At 48.6% G+C, this 16,674-nt stretch overlaps 1 protein-coding gene across 4 annotated transcripts in view; it reads left to right on the forward strand.

The window, feature by feature from the left end:
• The window catches only part of Nlrc5 (NLR family CARD domain containing 5), a 70,766-nt gene that overhangs the window by 46,012 nt on the left and 8,080 nt on the right, over positions 1–16,674 (forward strand). For all 4 annotated transcript variants that reach the window (XR_008721718.1, XM_055621194.1, XM_055621193.1 and 1 more), the window contains 14 exons: positions 1,076–1,165; positions 1,298–1,360; positions 2,985–3,068; positions 4,407–4,490; positions 5,230–5,319; positions 5,590–5,655; positions 6,801–6,884; positions 6,973–7,056; positions 11,435–11,521; positions 11,964–12,098; positions 12,751–12,831; positions 13,044–13,136; positions 14,620–14,703; positions 15,234–15,317. Coding sequence is in view for 3 of the 4 variants with exons in the window: in XM_055621194.1 (XP_055477169.1) it covers positions 1,076–1,165; positions 1,298–1,360; positions 2,985–3,068; positions 4,407–4,490; positions 5,230–5,319; positions 5,590–5,655; positions 6,801–6,884; positions 6,973–7,056; positions 11,435–11,521; positions 11,964–12,098; positions 12,751–12,831; positions 13,044–13,136; positions 14,620–14,703; positions 15,234–15,317 (1,209 nt within the window). In the remaining variant the exon portion in view is untranslated. The remainder of the gene's footprint in view (positions 1–1,075; positions 1,166–1,297; positions 1,361–2,984; positions 3,069–4,406; positions 4,491–5,229; positions 5,320–5,589; positions 5,656–6,800; positions 6,885–6,972; positions 7,057–11,434; positions 11,522–11,963; positions 12,099–12,750; positions 12,832–13,043; positions 13,137–14,619; positions 14,704–15,233; positions 15,318–16,674) is intronic.

The following is a 16,674-nucleotide window of genomic DNA, read 5'->3' on the forward strand; positions in this document are numbered from 1 at the left end:
GAGCTGTGCCCCAGGAAAGATGCACCCACAACCAGGTCTCTAAGGCTGCCACGTGGGGTGTCACTAGGATTTGTCTCTCTGGCCTCCCCGCACTTCCTTCTGCCCATGATCTCTGTGGTAAAAATATAGGTAATCAAGCAGACTAGTGAGACAGCCGTAATGGTGAGTTCTGGCCTTAATGGAGAGACTCTGCCTCCAAGAATACTGTAGAAGAGAGAGGTCAAGGAAGATTCTTGATAGCAACCTTTGGATGCACACACACACACACACACACACACACACACATACACACACCTGCATGTGCACCTACTAAGAACATACACATGAGAACATGCCCGCACACCATAAACACCACACAGGAGAAAGAAAGAAAGAAGGAAAGAAAGAAAGAAAGAAAGAAAGAAAGAAAGAAAGAAAGAAAGAAAGAAAGAAAGAAAGAAAGAAAGGAAAGAAGGGAGGGAGGGAGGGAGGAAGGAAGGAAGGAAGGAAGGAAGGAAGGAAGGAAGGAAGGAAGGAAGGAAGGAAGGAAGATGGCTCAGTGGCTAAGAGAGCGTCTGCTCTTACAGAGGACCCAATTTTCGCTCCCAGCACCCTCATAAAATGGCTCACAACCACCTATAACTCCAGATCCAGAGATCTGATGCCTTTTCCTGGACTCTCCAGGTACCCTGCCTCCATGCACACAGGTAACATACACTCGCATGGACACACATCCACAAAGACATATAAATACAGACAAGTCTTCAAAAGAAAAGTTAAACCATAGCAGCGATCAGAAGCATGCCAGGCAGGATGTCCGACGGAGAGGAGAGAATACCGCAATTAGTCCCGTGCACCCCAGAAGGAGCCCGAAACTCAGAAGTTGTAAGACTTACTTAAGGCCACACAGCTAGCAAACAGAACTGGGGCTCAGTCCCCTGCTCCCACCTCTACCCCTTTCTGCTCCTCTTGAGTCCCTGTTGACATCCTTATTACCTTGCTGAGCTGGCAGCTAATATGTACTCTTCTTCCTGCCCCTCCAGCCTGCTTGTTTCTTGGCCAGTGACCCTGCTTGTCCTTGTCCTTTCCTTCTCAGACTGAGCCACACAGTCCTATCCTCAAGAAGCCCCTTCCTGCTGGCTGACATCTTCAACCTAAGCCCACGGGTTCAAAAGGTCCAACTCAGGTAGGTGCCATGCAGGGAGCCTTAGGTCATGGAGGGAGGATGCTGGTGTTTGGTCAGAAATGCCCAAGTCAAAGTCTGGGGACACCCTGAGGCAATGGCCTCAGACTGGGTGAGTGTCTACCTTCACTACAGGTCCCTGTGTCATGCTGTCCTGCAGTTCAGCTCCAAAGAGGAGCAAGAGGGTGTGTGCTTTGGGTAAGTCTTCTGAACCATCCGGGGTATCCATGGAGATTAGGGACAAGCAGACCTGTCCTGTGGGGTCAGAGCAGAGAGCAGGGTGCCTGTTGCCAAATGTGAACTGGTTCCTTCAACAGGAAGAATCAAAGGTCTAGAGAGGGACTGGCTGGGCCCAGGAGCTAACAGAGTCCAAATAGACAAGAACTCAGAGCCGGTTCTACAAAAAGGGGTTCACAACCTGCCCACCCATCCAGCTGTCCAGACCTAGTGCCACCAGAGCCTGGGGCCTGCTTACCCTTTGACCGTCGGCTTCCTCCGATATAGCAGGGTGCTGTGAGACAGCGGAACATTGTCAAAGCTGTACAAACTGTAAGGCACCAGGCACATGCAGACATGGGTGGCCCTGCCTTGCCGATGCTCATGGTCCTTAAGGTGACAGAGACTATGGCACTGGAGGACAGCCTTTGAATGCAGAGGCAGCTGAATGCCGCTAGCTCTCTGCGAGACCTTGGACCCACTCCTTTGGGTCATCAACGTCTCTTTTGTGAAGTGACAGTCAGTTCGCACTCGCTGAGCACCAACGTGTGGCCATAACATGGGAAGAAGAGTTCGGGAACAGAGCTCTAGCTGCTGACTGCCCCAAAGCCAGAGGCAGACACACCCTTTCTGCAAAGGGCTAGACGGCAACTAATTAGCCCACATGTGGTGACACATGTCTGTAATCCTAGCACTCAGGAGTCTGAAGCAGGAGGATCATGAGGTTTATGAGTTCAAGGCCAGCCTGGGCTACATAGAGAATTAATATCTTTTTTAAAAGGTTTTTTTTTTGTTTGTTTGTTTTGTTTTGTTTTGTTTTGTTTTATTAAGGGGAATAGGCTGGGTGGTGGTATATGCCCTCAATCCCAGCAGAGGCAGGCAGGTATCTGTGAGTTGGAGGCCAGCCTAGTCTACAAAGCAAGTTCCAGGACAGGCATGGACACACAGAGAAACCCTTTCTCAAAAAACAAACAAACAAAAACCAAAAAAACCAAATCAAAACAAATTAAGGAGAATAATAATGATTTTTTAAAAAATAATTAGCTGAAAATGTTATAACTCTCAATTTGGGTTTTTTGTTTGTTTGTTTTGTTTTGTTTAAGATTGCTGGCTGGCCACGGCCCTTTCATTTAACTGGCTATGAGATTTCACTGTAGGCCTTTTAAATCAGACAGGCCAGCTATCATTTTATATCCCAGCCTTTGCAAAAACAGATGTCACCCTTATTCTCCCTCCTCGGTCTGAGTTTTTTTTTTAGAGGAGAATGGGCCAGCTCCTAGAGTGATCTAGAGATCTTGAGCTTGGTTTGGAATCTCCTAACCTTATTCTGGAGTTTCTGATCTGTTGGTTTGGTGGGGGACCCAGGATTCACATTCCAGGTTCCCAAGTGATGTTGGTGTGACTGGTTAGAGACCATACTGAGAATCACCCTTCCCATAGAGAGTGCACAGGCACTGAAGGGGGCCTGCAGGGAACAGGGGCTGTGTGTCCACTGTCTTCAAAGGACTCCTGGAGCTCAGAGGCCACACCCAGGAAAAGCTGAGCTAGAAGTGGTCTGAGTATCTGGATGCTTCATCTCTTGCTTGTCCCCCACCCGGCCATGCAGGTTCCCAGAATGCAGCCTCCGCCAGGAGCACATGGAGCCACTGTGCTATGCACTGAGTAGGTGCAAAGCCCTCAGCCAGCTCGAGTAAGTCGGGAGGAGGAAGGCGTGGAGCACACCTGGATGGGGCTGGAGAGGTGAAAGAACATGAAAGCCCTTGTTAGCAGGCACCCTTGTGTGCCCCGCTTCTCTCAGGACCAGTTGTCAGGGGACAGGTGGGACTCTGGGTTTCATCTCTAAGTCTCCCCGGTCTGTGTCTGAAAGGTCATTTTACACCCGGAGGTGTTTCTCCATGGTATAACACTTGCCTACTAGGTACAAAGCCTGAGGTTCAAACTCCAGTACCACAAAAATCAAAGGCAGATCGTTAGAGTAATTGGCTTTGTGTAACAAAGCAATTTTAAAAATCCATCAGTTCTCCTGTGAGTGTGTGAGCACCTCACACATGTGAATACCCACAGAGGCTAGAAGGAAGTGGGTGTAGACCTCCTGGAGCTGGGGTTAAGGCGGTTGAGCCATCCTTTGTGGGTGCTGGGAACTGAACTCTGGGCCTCTGCAAAAGCAACAAGCCCTCTGAACTGCTGAACCACCTCTCTAGCCTCTGCAAAGCAATTCTTAAAAGAAAAGTCTGCAGAAAATTCCAAATAAACAAGTGTCAGGGGTACAGGACTGGAGAGAGGGCGCAATGGGTTAAGAGCACTTGCTGCTCTTGCAGAGAACCCAGGTTCTGTTAGCAGCGTCCATGACAGCTGTCAATTGGCTGGAACTCCAGTTTGACCCCTCTGTAGACACTAGGTACACATGAAGTAGACATACATACATGTAAGCAAACACCCATACGCATAAAAGAAAATTCTCTTTTTTAAGTATCAGAAAGGTAGGTGGGAAATCAGATGTTCAGGTCGCCGCGGTTATGTTTCTGAAGTTGTGCTGAGCCCAGCGATGCTCTCCGGAGAGGGAGTAAGAATGATGTTCCGGCATAGTTTCTGATGTTAGATTCCTAATCACAGGAGGAAATCTGTTGGGTAATTGTATCCTCCAAACATGTGTCCCTTTCTTGGCTCACTGTGGCATCTAGCTGGCACTGGGGGGAAAAGCTCATTTGTTTTTCTCTAACTCCTAAAAGCCTGCTAGAGGAACCTGAGGCCTGTGAGTGATGAAGATATTGAAGGGGGTGATGGGACACAGTAAATGCTGGTTTTCTGTGGTGCTGGTGAGGGGACCAGAGCTGTTGGTGATGCTTAAACAATGGTGGTGCGGTGACGGGCAGGGTAGCTCGGGATGAGGCTGATGCTTCCAGTGGTGGGGCTGGTGACGCCGTGGTGATGATGAGCAGCAGTGGCAGTCAATGCAGTGGCCACAGGGACCATGAGGAGCAGGCAGAGTATAGCGCAGTCCATCAACACTGTTCCTTACTCCTTACAGCCTCACAGACAACCGGCTGGGTGACGGCGGGCTCAGGTGCATTCTGGGATGCCTGCCACAGATGCCCATCTCCGGGTGGCTTGAGTAAGTGAGCAGCCCCAAGACAGCCAGGGGATTTTTCCCCCTCAACAAGAGCGTAAGTGGGGGGACATCTTAAGGGAATCCGAGAACAAGAGCCAGTGATGGAAAGGGATGGCTCTTACCCAGACCTACCTCTGACAAACTCCTCCCTCAGCCTCCCCATGGGCAGATCCTGGGTCAGACACAGGATAAGTAAGGGCTTGTGGTAGAGTAGACCTGCCCCTCCATGTTCCCTCACCAAGTTAGCCTGAGACAGGAGCAGCATTCCATCCCTACCAAGTTTGATGTGGGGCCTCAGCAGCCAGCTCCTAGTTAATCCCACTCCTGAAACCCTAACTCTAACTCCATCTATGGGACATAAGTTTGGAAGGGATCTGCAGCAAGGGAGGATTCTCAGGAAGCTATCCACTCTCACTCCATCTCCTTACACAGCCTGTTGCTAGACAACTGAACTTGGCACTCAGAGTTCCTGATGCAGCTAGGGCCGGAATGGCCTGATCAGGTTCCTCAATATCCCACCCAACCCTAGGAATTACAGGTTTAGCAAAGGCAGCTCTGAAGGACTCAGGGCCAGGTGCATTTCCTTCTGAGACTGTCTCTGTCTCTCTGTGTCTGTCTGTCTGTCTGTCTCTGTCTCTGTCTCTCTGGGCTTCAATGTCAGCATCTAGAGCATGTGTGCTTAGACACATTGGGAGGGGATGGCAAGGGGAAGGGACCCTGATGAGCCTTGCTTCTCTCCTAGCCTCAGTCACAACGGTATCTCTCAGGAAGGGGTCCTGTGCCTGCTGGAGACTCTGCCTTCCTGCCCTAGTGTCTGTGAAGTATCTGTGAGGTAGGCTTCTAACTACTGACTGACTGGTGGTAGGCTACAAGACCCCCACATTTCAGCTTTATGTTGTGTGGTTTTGAGTCTATCCCTGATGGGGTGCCACCAGGGTGGAGAGGGCCAGGTGACTAGAGTCTATTTCCTCATAGAATGAGGGTGGCAAAGGCCTGCCCTGCTCCCTGTAATCTCAGCCCCATCTCTTCCACACACCTCCGTCCCTGTGCCCTGGGTGCCCAGAGTGCTAGCTTGATGCCTCTCTGCCCTCTTTTCTCACAGTCTAGGCTCAGAGCAGAACTTCCGGGTATGCTTCTCCAAAGAGGAAGGAGCCAGGACAACACTGAGGTAATACTGGGTGAGCAGGAAAAAGGCAAGGATTCTGACCTGTGAGGAACCCATGGGTTCCTCACTGGTTCTCTCTTTAGATAGCCTGCTTCTGACTTACAACCCGGTTTGGTCTCTCCACATGAGTACTGATGTCCCCATTCCATTCCCAACACCACACGAACTACATTATACATATTATACAACATGTACACACATAATATGTATATAATATGTGGTACACACATGTACTCTACACACAAAAATGCACATACTCTACACTTACTATCACACATTTTACACATAGACTATACACACAAAATATATACTACATGCTTATACATTCTCACACACATACATGTACAGTACACATGCACACACAGACAGAGACACACAGAGAAAAACACAGACACACAGACAGGAGACACAGACACATACACACAGACACACAGACACACACAGATACACACATACATACCCACAGACACACATACAGATGTATACACACACAGGGCCTTTGCTCTCCATCCCCCTCTACCCCCACCCCCCTCACACCACACCCTGCATAATTAGGCCTTCCTAGCCTGCTCACAATGGGCCCTGAGTCTGGCATCCCCTTCTCCTGCCATTTCTCAGAGAGAATTCTCCCAGCCCTCTGAGGCCAGCTTACGTGGCAGCCCCTCCTGGAGGTCCAGGAGGCACCAGCATCCCTGGCACCAGAGTGAACCTCTTTGGGATCCTGTAGCCCCTTTTTAGGGACAGCGACCTAGTTTACCTGTAGGCTATGGAGGGCAGGGCCAATGCCAATGCCCAGGCACACCCTCCACACAAGGAACCTGAATTACACCATTAGTCATAGGGTCAGGCCGAAGCCAGCTTTTCCTCCCCAGAGATAACCCAACAGCTGTGTGCTGGGGTCAGTCAGCGGCTGCCTGTAAATGTACCGTGAGGACAAAATGAGATGTGCAGCAGGCGGGTGCCCTACGCCTGGAGGCTGGCACTGTGCCTGTGGAGTCATGCTCCGTGAGTGGTTGACTCACAGCTCCTGAGGCAGTAGCCAACACCTGTCAGGCCTCAACCTAGGCCCGTATCCTTCGGGGAGACTGGGAGGCGAGTCCAGCAGCCCAAGCCTCCACCTCAGGTTCTGCCCTCCCTTCTGCCATCAGGCTACATGAATGCAGCTTCAGCCCAGAACACATCTCCAGACTGGCCTCCAGCCTGAGCCAGGCCCGACAGCTGACAGAGCTCTCGTGAGTGACGGGCCCAGCCCATGGGGATCCTGATGGGTGAAGCATCCTGCCAGCCTCAGCCATACCAATAACTGGTCTTTGTCCCCAGGCTGACCAGGTGCCACCTGGACCTGCCACAGCTGACCAAGCTCCTTAGCCTGGTGAATCGACCAGCAGGGTTGCTGGGCCTCAGGTACCCTCCTGCATGTGGGAGGGGAATGGGGTAGCTAAGGAAGGTGGGGTTCCATACACACACCGCCCAGCCATTCCCTGTACTCCATAGGCATGTCTCTGTCTGAGTCATCCCAGGAGGAGAGGGAGGCTGTGCTCTGGGGTTAAAAAAAAAAAATAAATCATGCTTTGTGTATAGCTTAGTTGATAGAGTGCTTATCCAGCCTATACGAAGCCTTGGGTTTTATCCCTAACTCCACAAAAGAAGTAATAATTAAAAATCAATTTAAAATAATCAAAAAAAGCTCTGAAGGATACCTAATGAAAGATAAAAATAAGATAAAATGAATATGCTTACATGTTCACTATAATGTGAAAGCCTTCAGAAAAAGAACATACTAAAAAGGAGACAGAATAATCTTTAAAAACCCACAGTCCATTTCCCGCATTTGGTAATTGCTCATTTTCTTCCATACTCACTTCACATTTGTTTGGCTAAAGTGTTTTAAAGTAAAACACAGAAGACCTCACACAAATATCGCTTCTAAACACCTCACTATGAATCTCTTTAAAAATCAGGGGCTGGGAGGTGGCTCCGTCAGCAAAAGGCTCGCCTTGCCACACAAAGACCTGAGTTCTAGCCCCAGAACTAGAATCCCGTGAAAGAAAAGAGGGGTTAATCCCAACGTAGAGGAGATGGGAGCATCCCTGGGCTCCGTGGCCGGCCAGCCAGCCTAGCCTACTTGGCAAGCTCCAGGCCAGTGAGACCCTATCTCTGGAAACAAGATGGATGGCCCTGAGGAACAACATTCGAAATTGTCCTCTGGCCTCCTCATGCAGGCGTGCACACGTACACACACACTCACGCCCACGCACAAATGGGCACACACTGGGACGTGAACACATATGTATTACTTTTCATGACCAAAGGCAACCTAGGAGAGAGTTTATTTTGGCTTACCATTCTAGAAAGGTGAGTCCTTTATGGCGGGGACACTTGGCAGCAAGCAGCAGACATGCCAACTCTAGGAAGCTGAGATATCACATCTTTAACCGCAAGCACAAAGCAAAGGAAGAGAACTGGAAGTAAGGTGAGGCTCTGAACTCTCAAAGCCCACCTCCGATGGCGTACACCAACAAGGCCGTACCTCCTAAACCTTCCCAGACAGTGACAACTGGAGACCAGTGTTCAAATGCCCGAGCCTGTGAGGGACACGTCTCATTTAAACCACCACAGTATAGAAACATAAACACCCACATACAAATGAATAAGTCAGGGTTGTAGTTCAGTCAGGACACCTGGGAAATCAACTGGCAATCCTTAGGGCCCTGCATTATCTGGGTGAATATGAAATTCTCACGTGGTCCTTAAAGAACAGTTGCCTGTGGGGGCCAGGTCCATACAGGCCCCTGGGCACTGCTGGTCCATGGCTCTGGGCTGCAACTACCCGTCACAGGTAGTGACAGGCCTGCTGACTTCCTTATGTGCCCTGGAGCTAACCACTGACTTTCCTAAAGTGGTAATTAGGTCAAAAGGCTCCATGAGATAAGCTAACAAGTTTGTACCTCAAAACCTGGCTTTACGGGCCACACCACGCATCACTGACTATACAGCTCAAAGATGGGCGCATGAGAGCTGATTATCTTCCTTTTTTAAAATTAAAGAAGTAACATTTCTTTCTCCTTGTCTTTTTTTTTGGGGGGGGAGGGTTGTTTTTTTAAGATGGGTTTTTCTATGTAGCCTTGGCTGTCCTGGAACTCACTCTGTAGACTAGGCTAGCCTCAAACGCAGAGACCCACTTGCTTCTACCTCCCAAGTGCTGGGACTAAAGGTGTGTATCACCTTCGTCAGGCCAAAGTAATATGTCTTAAAATTATAGTCAAATTAGCCATGAGTACTGTCATGAGCCTGTAATTACTGCCCTCAGAAGCAGAGGAGAAAGAGGTCAAGGACTGCCTTGGCTACCTAGAATGTCTAAAGCCAGCCAGTCTGGTCTACCTCAGACCCTGTCAATAAACAAACAAACAGATAAACAAAGTGAAACGACAACCAAAAGAAGTGAAAAAAATTACTGCCGTAACACAGTTAGATATACGTATAGCTTGGTAGTATTAAAGACTTTAGCCCTGATGTTCAACCAGTCTTCATCTTGCAAAACTGAAATTCTTTCTCCAGTGAACAGCTCTCCAGTGCTCCACTCACCCCAGCCTCTGGCATGAACTGTCTGTGAACTGGGCTCCTCCAGTTACTTCCCGTCAGAAGAATCACGCTGTATTTCGCCTTTTGTGACTGCCGTATTTCACAGAGCCTGCCCTCAGGGTTCTCCCATGTTGCTGTAGGTGTGAGAACTTTCTTTTTGAATAGTTGAGGAGTGGGGCAGCACGTGGGTAACACCGCAGTTTACTCGCTCACCTGTCGATGGACACTGGGGGTGCGTTCACCTTTCAGCCCTGTGCTGTGAATGTGGGTGTGCAAATGTGACTTTGTGTTCCACTGTTCAGTTTTTTTCCTAGATCACCCAAACAACACCTTAAAATAAAACGTTCCTAGCCTAAAAATAACGTTTTTAAAATTGGCAGAAAACCCAGACTAGCATAAAGAAAAACAATGTTTTTAAAAATAGTGCAACTGAACTGTAAAGCAGGGATGTTTTAAATAACTTTTTCTTACTACTAAATTCACTTGTACATTTTGCACAAAGTTTAGAAAATGGGCAGGGTGGTGGAGGCTCACACCTTTAATCCCAGCAGGAGGCAGATCTGAGTCTGAGGTCAGCCTGGTCTACAGAGCAAGTTCCAGGATGGACAGGGCTAAACAACAACAACAAAAACCCTGTTCCAAACAAACAAGCAAACAAAAACAAAGTTTAAAAAATGTAGAAAACCAAAATCAGGGGCTGGAGAGGTGGCTCAGTGGTTAAGAGCATTGGCTGCTCTTCCAGAGAGCCCGGGGTTCAATTCCCAGCACCCACATGGCAGCTCACAACTGTCTGTAACTCCAGTTCCTGGTGACCCAACTCTCTCACATAGACATTCTTATAAGCCATACACCAATGTACATGAAATAAAAATGAATAAATCATGTTTAAAAAAGAAAGAAAACCAAAATTGAAGTAAAATTGCTCATAAAAATTCTGCCATCTAACCAATGCCAGGTATAGTGCATACATTTTCCTTGTATCTGGCTCTACCTCTTTCTCTTTCTATGCATTTTCCTTCTTTTAAATATAAAATTGGAGTTATAGTTTTATGACTTTTACCACATAACAACTTGTATTAAATCTGAAAAACATTATTTCAAAAACTACTCTTGGGACAGGGAGATGGCTCAGTTGGTAAAGCTTGCAAACACGATGGCCGAAGTTCAGATCTGCAGAACCATGCAAAGCTGGTCAAGTAGTGTGTATCTGTGTTCCTACAGGAAGATGGAAGGCGGAGACAGTAGCATCCCTGAACGCCCTCTGCTCAGCTTGCCTGGCACGGAGCGGAGAACAACAAAGAGACCCTGGGTCAAACAATTTAGAAGATGAGGGCTGACACCTGAGGCTGTCTGCTGACCTCCATGCACCTCATGACACAGGAAAGCACACACACACACACACACACACACATACACACACACACACACACACACACACACACACACACACACACACAAATATCCTTGAGTCAGGCCTGATGGCAAGTACTGTAATCGTAGCACTCAGAAAGCTGAAACAGGAAGAGTGCCTCAAGTTCAAGTCCACCTTGGTTTACATAGCAAGACTGTGTCTCAAAAGAAATTTAAAAAAAGAAAGAAAGAAAGGAAAGAAAGAAAGAAAAAAAAATTCTTAGTTCGGATTGTTGCAAAAATAATTGTTGGGATGGAGATGATATTAACTTCCCTTTTAACCAAGATGACATTAGCAGAGCAATGCATCAAAAGCATGAGCCTACAACATATATGGCTAAATACAAAAACTTCATTAATTATAACAGTGGGTTTCATTAGGACATGTTTATACATGTATGTAATGTTTTTATTGTATCCATAGCCCCATTGTCTGTGGTTTTTGCTTTTTTTTTTTTGAGAGAGAGAGAGAGAGAAGATTTTATGCATCCCAGGAGAACCTTTATCCTGACCCTCCTGCCTCCACCATCTGAGTGCGGGGATTACAGCTATGCACCACCATGCCTGATTTTCTTGTGGTTAGGGATGGAACCCAACGCCTTATGCACTCTAAACAGATCCCCTACCGACTGAGTACAGCCTCAGCCCTGATTTTATAATTTAAAAGTCACACCCCCACAGCCTGCACACACACAGAATCCTCCAGGCTCCTTCTGGCACTACCCCTCCTTCAGGCATGCTAGGTTGATGCTCACCCCAGTGGTCTCTGTCTGCGTCTCTCCCTTGACAGGTTGGAAGAGCCCTGGCTGGCCCACATCAACTTACCGGCTCTAATGGAAGCCTGTGCCCAAGCCTCGGGATGCCTTACTGAGTTAGGGTGAGTCCAGGGAAGAGCCCTTACTCATCCAGACATTAGCCCTCATCCTGTGGATTAACAGCTTTGTCACTGGCAGAGACTGATGGGCATGCCTGAAGAGCTATATACATTTATAGAGTCTTGTGCAGTAAGCAGGGCCACAATGTCAGAGCAAGGTAACTTTGGGTCCAGGGCCCAGGCAGCTATGTCTGGGTGTCCATGGTGGTTACCCAGAAGCGGCCCTTGGGTGCACTTAACATGTCCTATAGATGTAGATAATGTGTAACAGATTTCACCGTGGTGCTGTCTGCTCTTGGCATCACCTCCCATTTTTGAAATGCCTGTCACCCTGACGGCTGGAGGGTCTGTCGTGCCGTGATTCGAGTAGGAGAGCAGGCATAACACAGGCCTAGTCAGCCCGCCAGGACAAGTGTCTCACCCCAGCTTTTCTTCTCTCCCTCAGCATCTCTGAGGGCCAGAAGCAGCTGTGGCTCCAGCTGGAGTTTCCTCACCAAGCAGACAATTCTGAGGCCATGGCCCTCAGGTGGGACCCAGCATCTGGAGCTTCAAGGGAGTGGCTGGTGGCAAGAAGCAGGAGGTGGGACCAGTGTTTCTCATGCCTGTGCTCTTTCCACATCCTTCACTCTCCATCCCTGCTCCAACCCAACAGCCCCACTCATTCCTACCAAATTTCAATTCCTCAAATACCACCTTGTCCTCTCTGACCTCAGACCCTTTGCACAGGCTCTTCTTTCCACCCAGAATGTCCTTTTCTTGCCTAGTTCCTTCCTCTCTGTCTGGTTATACTTTTTCATACTTCAAGACTCAGCTTACATGTCTCCATCTCAACTGGAACGCCTAACAGCCAAGATTTGGCCAACTTTCCCATTTTCTACCCTCATAGATGCCTGGGTCTATGACATCTCAGTCCAAATGTCACATTTTAGACATCGAAATATCACCTCTTTGGGGTGGACACAGCTCTGCATGCATACATTCTGGGGAATAGAGTGTGGCTGGCTCTCAGCCTCAACTTATCTTCTTATCTGCATGCCCACCCTCGAGTAGTCAACATCAGGCATGCCAGCTGCCCACCTGGACCATTCTTCCCAGCAGTGCTTGTAACTATGCAGTAAACTCAGACTTTCTTCAGACAGCATGCATTCCCTGTGCCATGAGCGTGAAGGCCGGGACTGGACTCCGTTGTGGTCCAGGTACTCAGAAACTGCAGTTATTCTCTCTGCTTCCAGGTTGGCTCACTGCGACCCGGGGACCGACCACAGCCTTATGAGACAGTTGGTGGAGACGTGTGCCAGACTGCAGCAGCTCAGGTTGGCACTGCCAGTGCCGGCGGTGGCTTCAAGTTCTCTGGTTACCCCAGTGTCTTCTCCGGGCCACATTCTCGCTTCCCAAGGGTGGGACTCATTACTTGAGCCAAGGGTCAAAGGCTCAGGGATACCCAGGGAAGATCTTAGAGGATCCATCTCTCATGGTGACTCCTGCAGTGCCTATAGTCTTCTGAAATATTCTTGACTTCTTGCAGTTTGTCCCAGATTAACTTCAGTGACGATGATGACAGCAGGTCCAGGCTGCTGCACTATCTCCTGTTGTGTAGCTGTGAGCTGAAGAGCTTCCGGTATGTGGACTTACACTTCTACTGAGACCCTCTTGCCTACCCACTCACCTGAGCCCTGCCCCTGGGTCCAGAGGATGCTGTCCCCATTCTATGCTCAGGTCTCAGGTTCTTAGAGATGATGCTAGGGCTCCAGGGGTCCTAAGTGTGACCTTAGGGACGCAGCCACACAACTAAAACAGTGTCCCTTTCTCTACATTCTGTGTTGTTTTGTTTTGTTTCTGGAAAAACTGCAAATGAAAAGTTACTGAGCATGTAGAAGGCCAAATCAGGAGGATGTGGAGTTGAAGGCTAGCCTGAAAATTTTGTCTCAGAATCAAACAAACAAACTTGTAGGATTGGGAATTTACCACAAATATCTCTGTTGATATTTTCACATTGCCTCGCTCCTCCTTTTATCCTCATCCCCTCTTTTTCTTCGGACTTCCACCCACAAATGTTAGCATCTACTGGTAAACCTTGCCTGAGTTAGTTACCAGAACAAAGACTGCCAAATAGAACTTTGGTTTGGTTGGGTTTGGTTTGATTTTGAGACGGGGTCTCAATATGTAACCAAGGCTAGCCCCAAACCCTCCACCCTCCTATCCTAGAATGAGCCCCCATGCCCAACACAAATGAGGTTTCCGGATGTTCAGTGCAACTGATTACATCAAGGAACTCTCAGCTGGTGAGATGGCTCAGCCAGTAAAGGCACTTGCTGCCAAGCCTGAGGACCTCGTTTGACCCCTAGGAGCCACGTGGAGGACAGAGAGAACTCCTAGGTACTACACTGACCTCCATACACACACATGATGGCATGTGCATGTATACACACAAACACACCCACACACTAAAATAAATAAAGTCAGAATTTTTAAATAATAGAGAAACTTGGTCCTCCCCCCCCATAACCCCTCCCACTCTCAGGAGTTTTTCTTACTTTCCCTTAATAAATTTTTACGAATAAATAAATAAATAGAATAAAGTGCAAAAAACTTAAGTGGAGGAAAAGTTTTTATTTTTTTAATTTTAAATAAAAGGCCCATGAACTTGGGTAGGATGTGGTGGTGTTTGCTTTTAATTCTAGCACTCAGGAGGCAGAGGCAGGCTGATCTTTGTGAGCTCAAGTCCAGCTTGCTTTACACAGTGAGTTCAAGACAGCCAAGGCTACACTGAGAGACCCTGTCTCAAAAAACAAACAAACAAAAACAAAACCTCTTTGGAGCTGTCAGGCTTCAACTGTAGAAGGTTGAGAGCTGTAAAAAAAAAAAAAAAAAAAAAAAGTCAGCTGGCTATTACCATGGCACCCAACTGTGGCTAAGGAGGATTAGGGGACAGCCCCTGCTTCTGCCTCCAGCTAAGTCCTGACTCAATTAGGATGGAGAGGTTTATGGAGGACAGATGTCCCCTACCCACTGTCTCCAAGAGCCACTCCCAGCTTCTGTCATCAGTGCCAGACCTCCTGAGGGCCAGGCTCTGCCTGACCTACCACGTTTGGTCCCAACAGGCTGACCTCCAGCCATGTGAGCACAGAGAGCCTCGCCTACCTGGCATCTGGTGTGGGACACTGCTGCCACCTAGAAGAGCTAGAGTAAGTTGGGATGGCTAGCCCAGGGCAGGGCTTCAAGGACAGACACACCTCTGAAAGGGTGGCAGGGGCACTTGCATCTGTCTCTGGCCCAAGCCTAGCAGTGCCCAAGCTCAACACTGTTTCTGTCTTGACTTTACCCTTGACCCATGAAGTGTCTCTGGTTAGAATTTTCTTTCTCCCTGGCTTGGGACTGCACATCTGTCAAAATGGGACTTGAATCTGCCTCTGCCTCTGCCTCGGCTGCTGCTGAGGGCCAGAGTACAGAAAGCACAAAGGGACAGAAGAATCATTGTTTGCTTGCATGTCCCTCATCCTCTGTGTAGCCTTCATCTGTCACCCTTATCTGATGCAGCTGTGACAGCCACCCCTCCAGCAGGAACCCTAAAGATTGGGCCTTGGGGCTAGGAATACCCCTGGGGTGAGGACTGGACAGAAAGCCTGGCTATTATCTGTAATCCCAGTCAGCCTCCACAGGGCCAAAGGACAGGTAGGACAGTGCTTGAATGGAGCCTTCTGCTTGGTCTCTACAGCTTCTCTAACAACCGTCTCTGTGAGGAGAACATAGAGCTACTGATAGGAGCCCTTCAGGGGACATGCAGACTAAAGAGGCTGCAGTAAGTGAGGGGACGCTGAGGAGGAGGAGAGGGAGCAGACAGGGCTGGGGAGGCGTAAATGGGGAATGCATGGAAAGGGAAGTAGGTGAGGAGGTTCATGGGGGAGGAGAGTGAGTGGGGTTCATACAGAGGGGTATATGGAATGTGCCTGGGAGCCACTGTGCTCTCTATCCCTCCTTCCTTCCCTCCCTTCCTCCCTCTGAATGTACCTTTGTGTTCCTGGATGAGCTTCCTCACACCATTCACTTTTCTGCCTAGCTGAGTGTGTCATCAGGATGCTTGGTCTTTCAAAACATAATCCCCAACTCAAAGCAGCCAAGGCAGCAGTTGGTTGGCTTTTTTTTTTTTTTAAAGAAACCTACAAGGCAACTAACTTCAATGGCTGGATTCAAGTGTGTGTCGTTTTAGATGCTGTTACAGAAGAGAGGACACAAACTCTGGGCAGGACTCCTTCCTGTCCCTCTGGAATCAGCGCGTTTCTTTCTTCCTTCCTTTCGTTCAACGTTGTGTGTATGCTCAAATGCAGTGTGAGCGTGCAGAGGTCGGGAGGACAACTTTGGGGAGTGGGAGTAGCTCTCTTTCCAGCAGATGGGGTTCAGGGATGCATTCAGGTCCTCAGACTGGGCAGCAAGCACCTTTATCTGCTGAGCCATCTTGCCAGTCACAGTCGTTTTTAGTAACTCTCTGCTTTTACTCTCCCTAGTAACTTGCAATCATCAAAGTCATAGAGATGCCAGAAACAGCCCAACCTAAAAAATATTCCCATTCTGCATAGACCCAGCCTTTTCTGCTTTAAATCTGCTTTTCTGATGACCCGTAATAAACCCTGGTTATAAAAAGCTCCACGGTTTCAAAAAATATGTAACAAAGAGGGTGAAATCCCCTGGAGACAGCGCTTCTTCAGAAAACTTCCTGGAACAGTGAGTTCGTGAACTGTTTTCCCGATATTTCTCCACATATGTGCTGCACACAGTTGAACCACAGCTGAGGCATGCCCCCAGCCTGTCTCTCCTGGCCCATCTGGGGAGAACAGTGAAGGTGGGAGGGAGACATTAGGAAACCTTGGACCATACAAGGCCCACCTGTCTTTTTGTGGAGCTGTTACTTGGGCTTTTTCCCTGGGTATGCACTGCTTGCTCAGGCTTCTGGAATCTTTCCGAGGCTCTGTTGGAGGGGCTGAAGACCCTGTAAGGTCATCTGTTGGCCCTGAAGCTTCGGCCAGCGCTAGGGATCATCCTGCTTTCATCGGCCTAGAATGCCAAGGTTCCTTCTCAAAATACAGAAGCCAGATCTGTTGGGTCCACGTCTTCTGTCACTGGCAGCTCCCCTCAAACCCAGCCAGCTTCTCCCAGCTGTC

The sequence above is a fragment of the Psammomys obesus genome, unplaced genomic scaffold, assembly GCF_907164565.1.
Source record: "Psammomys obesus unplaced genomic scaffold, mPsaObe1.curated_primary_1811, whole genome shotgun sequence".
NCBI lineage: Eukaryota > Metazoa > Chordata > Mammalia > Rodentia > Muridae > Psammomys > Psammomys obesus.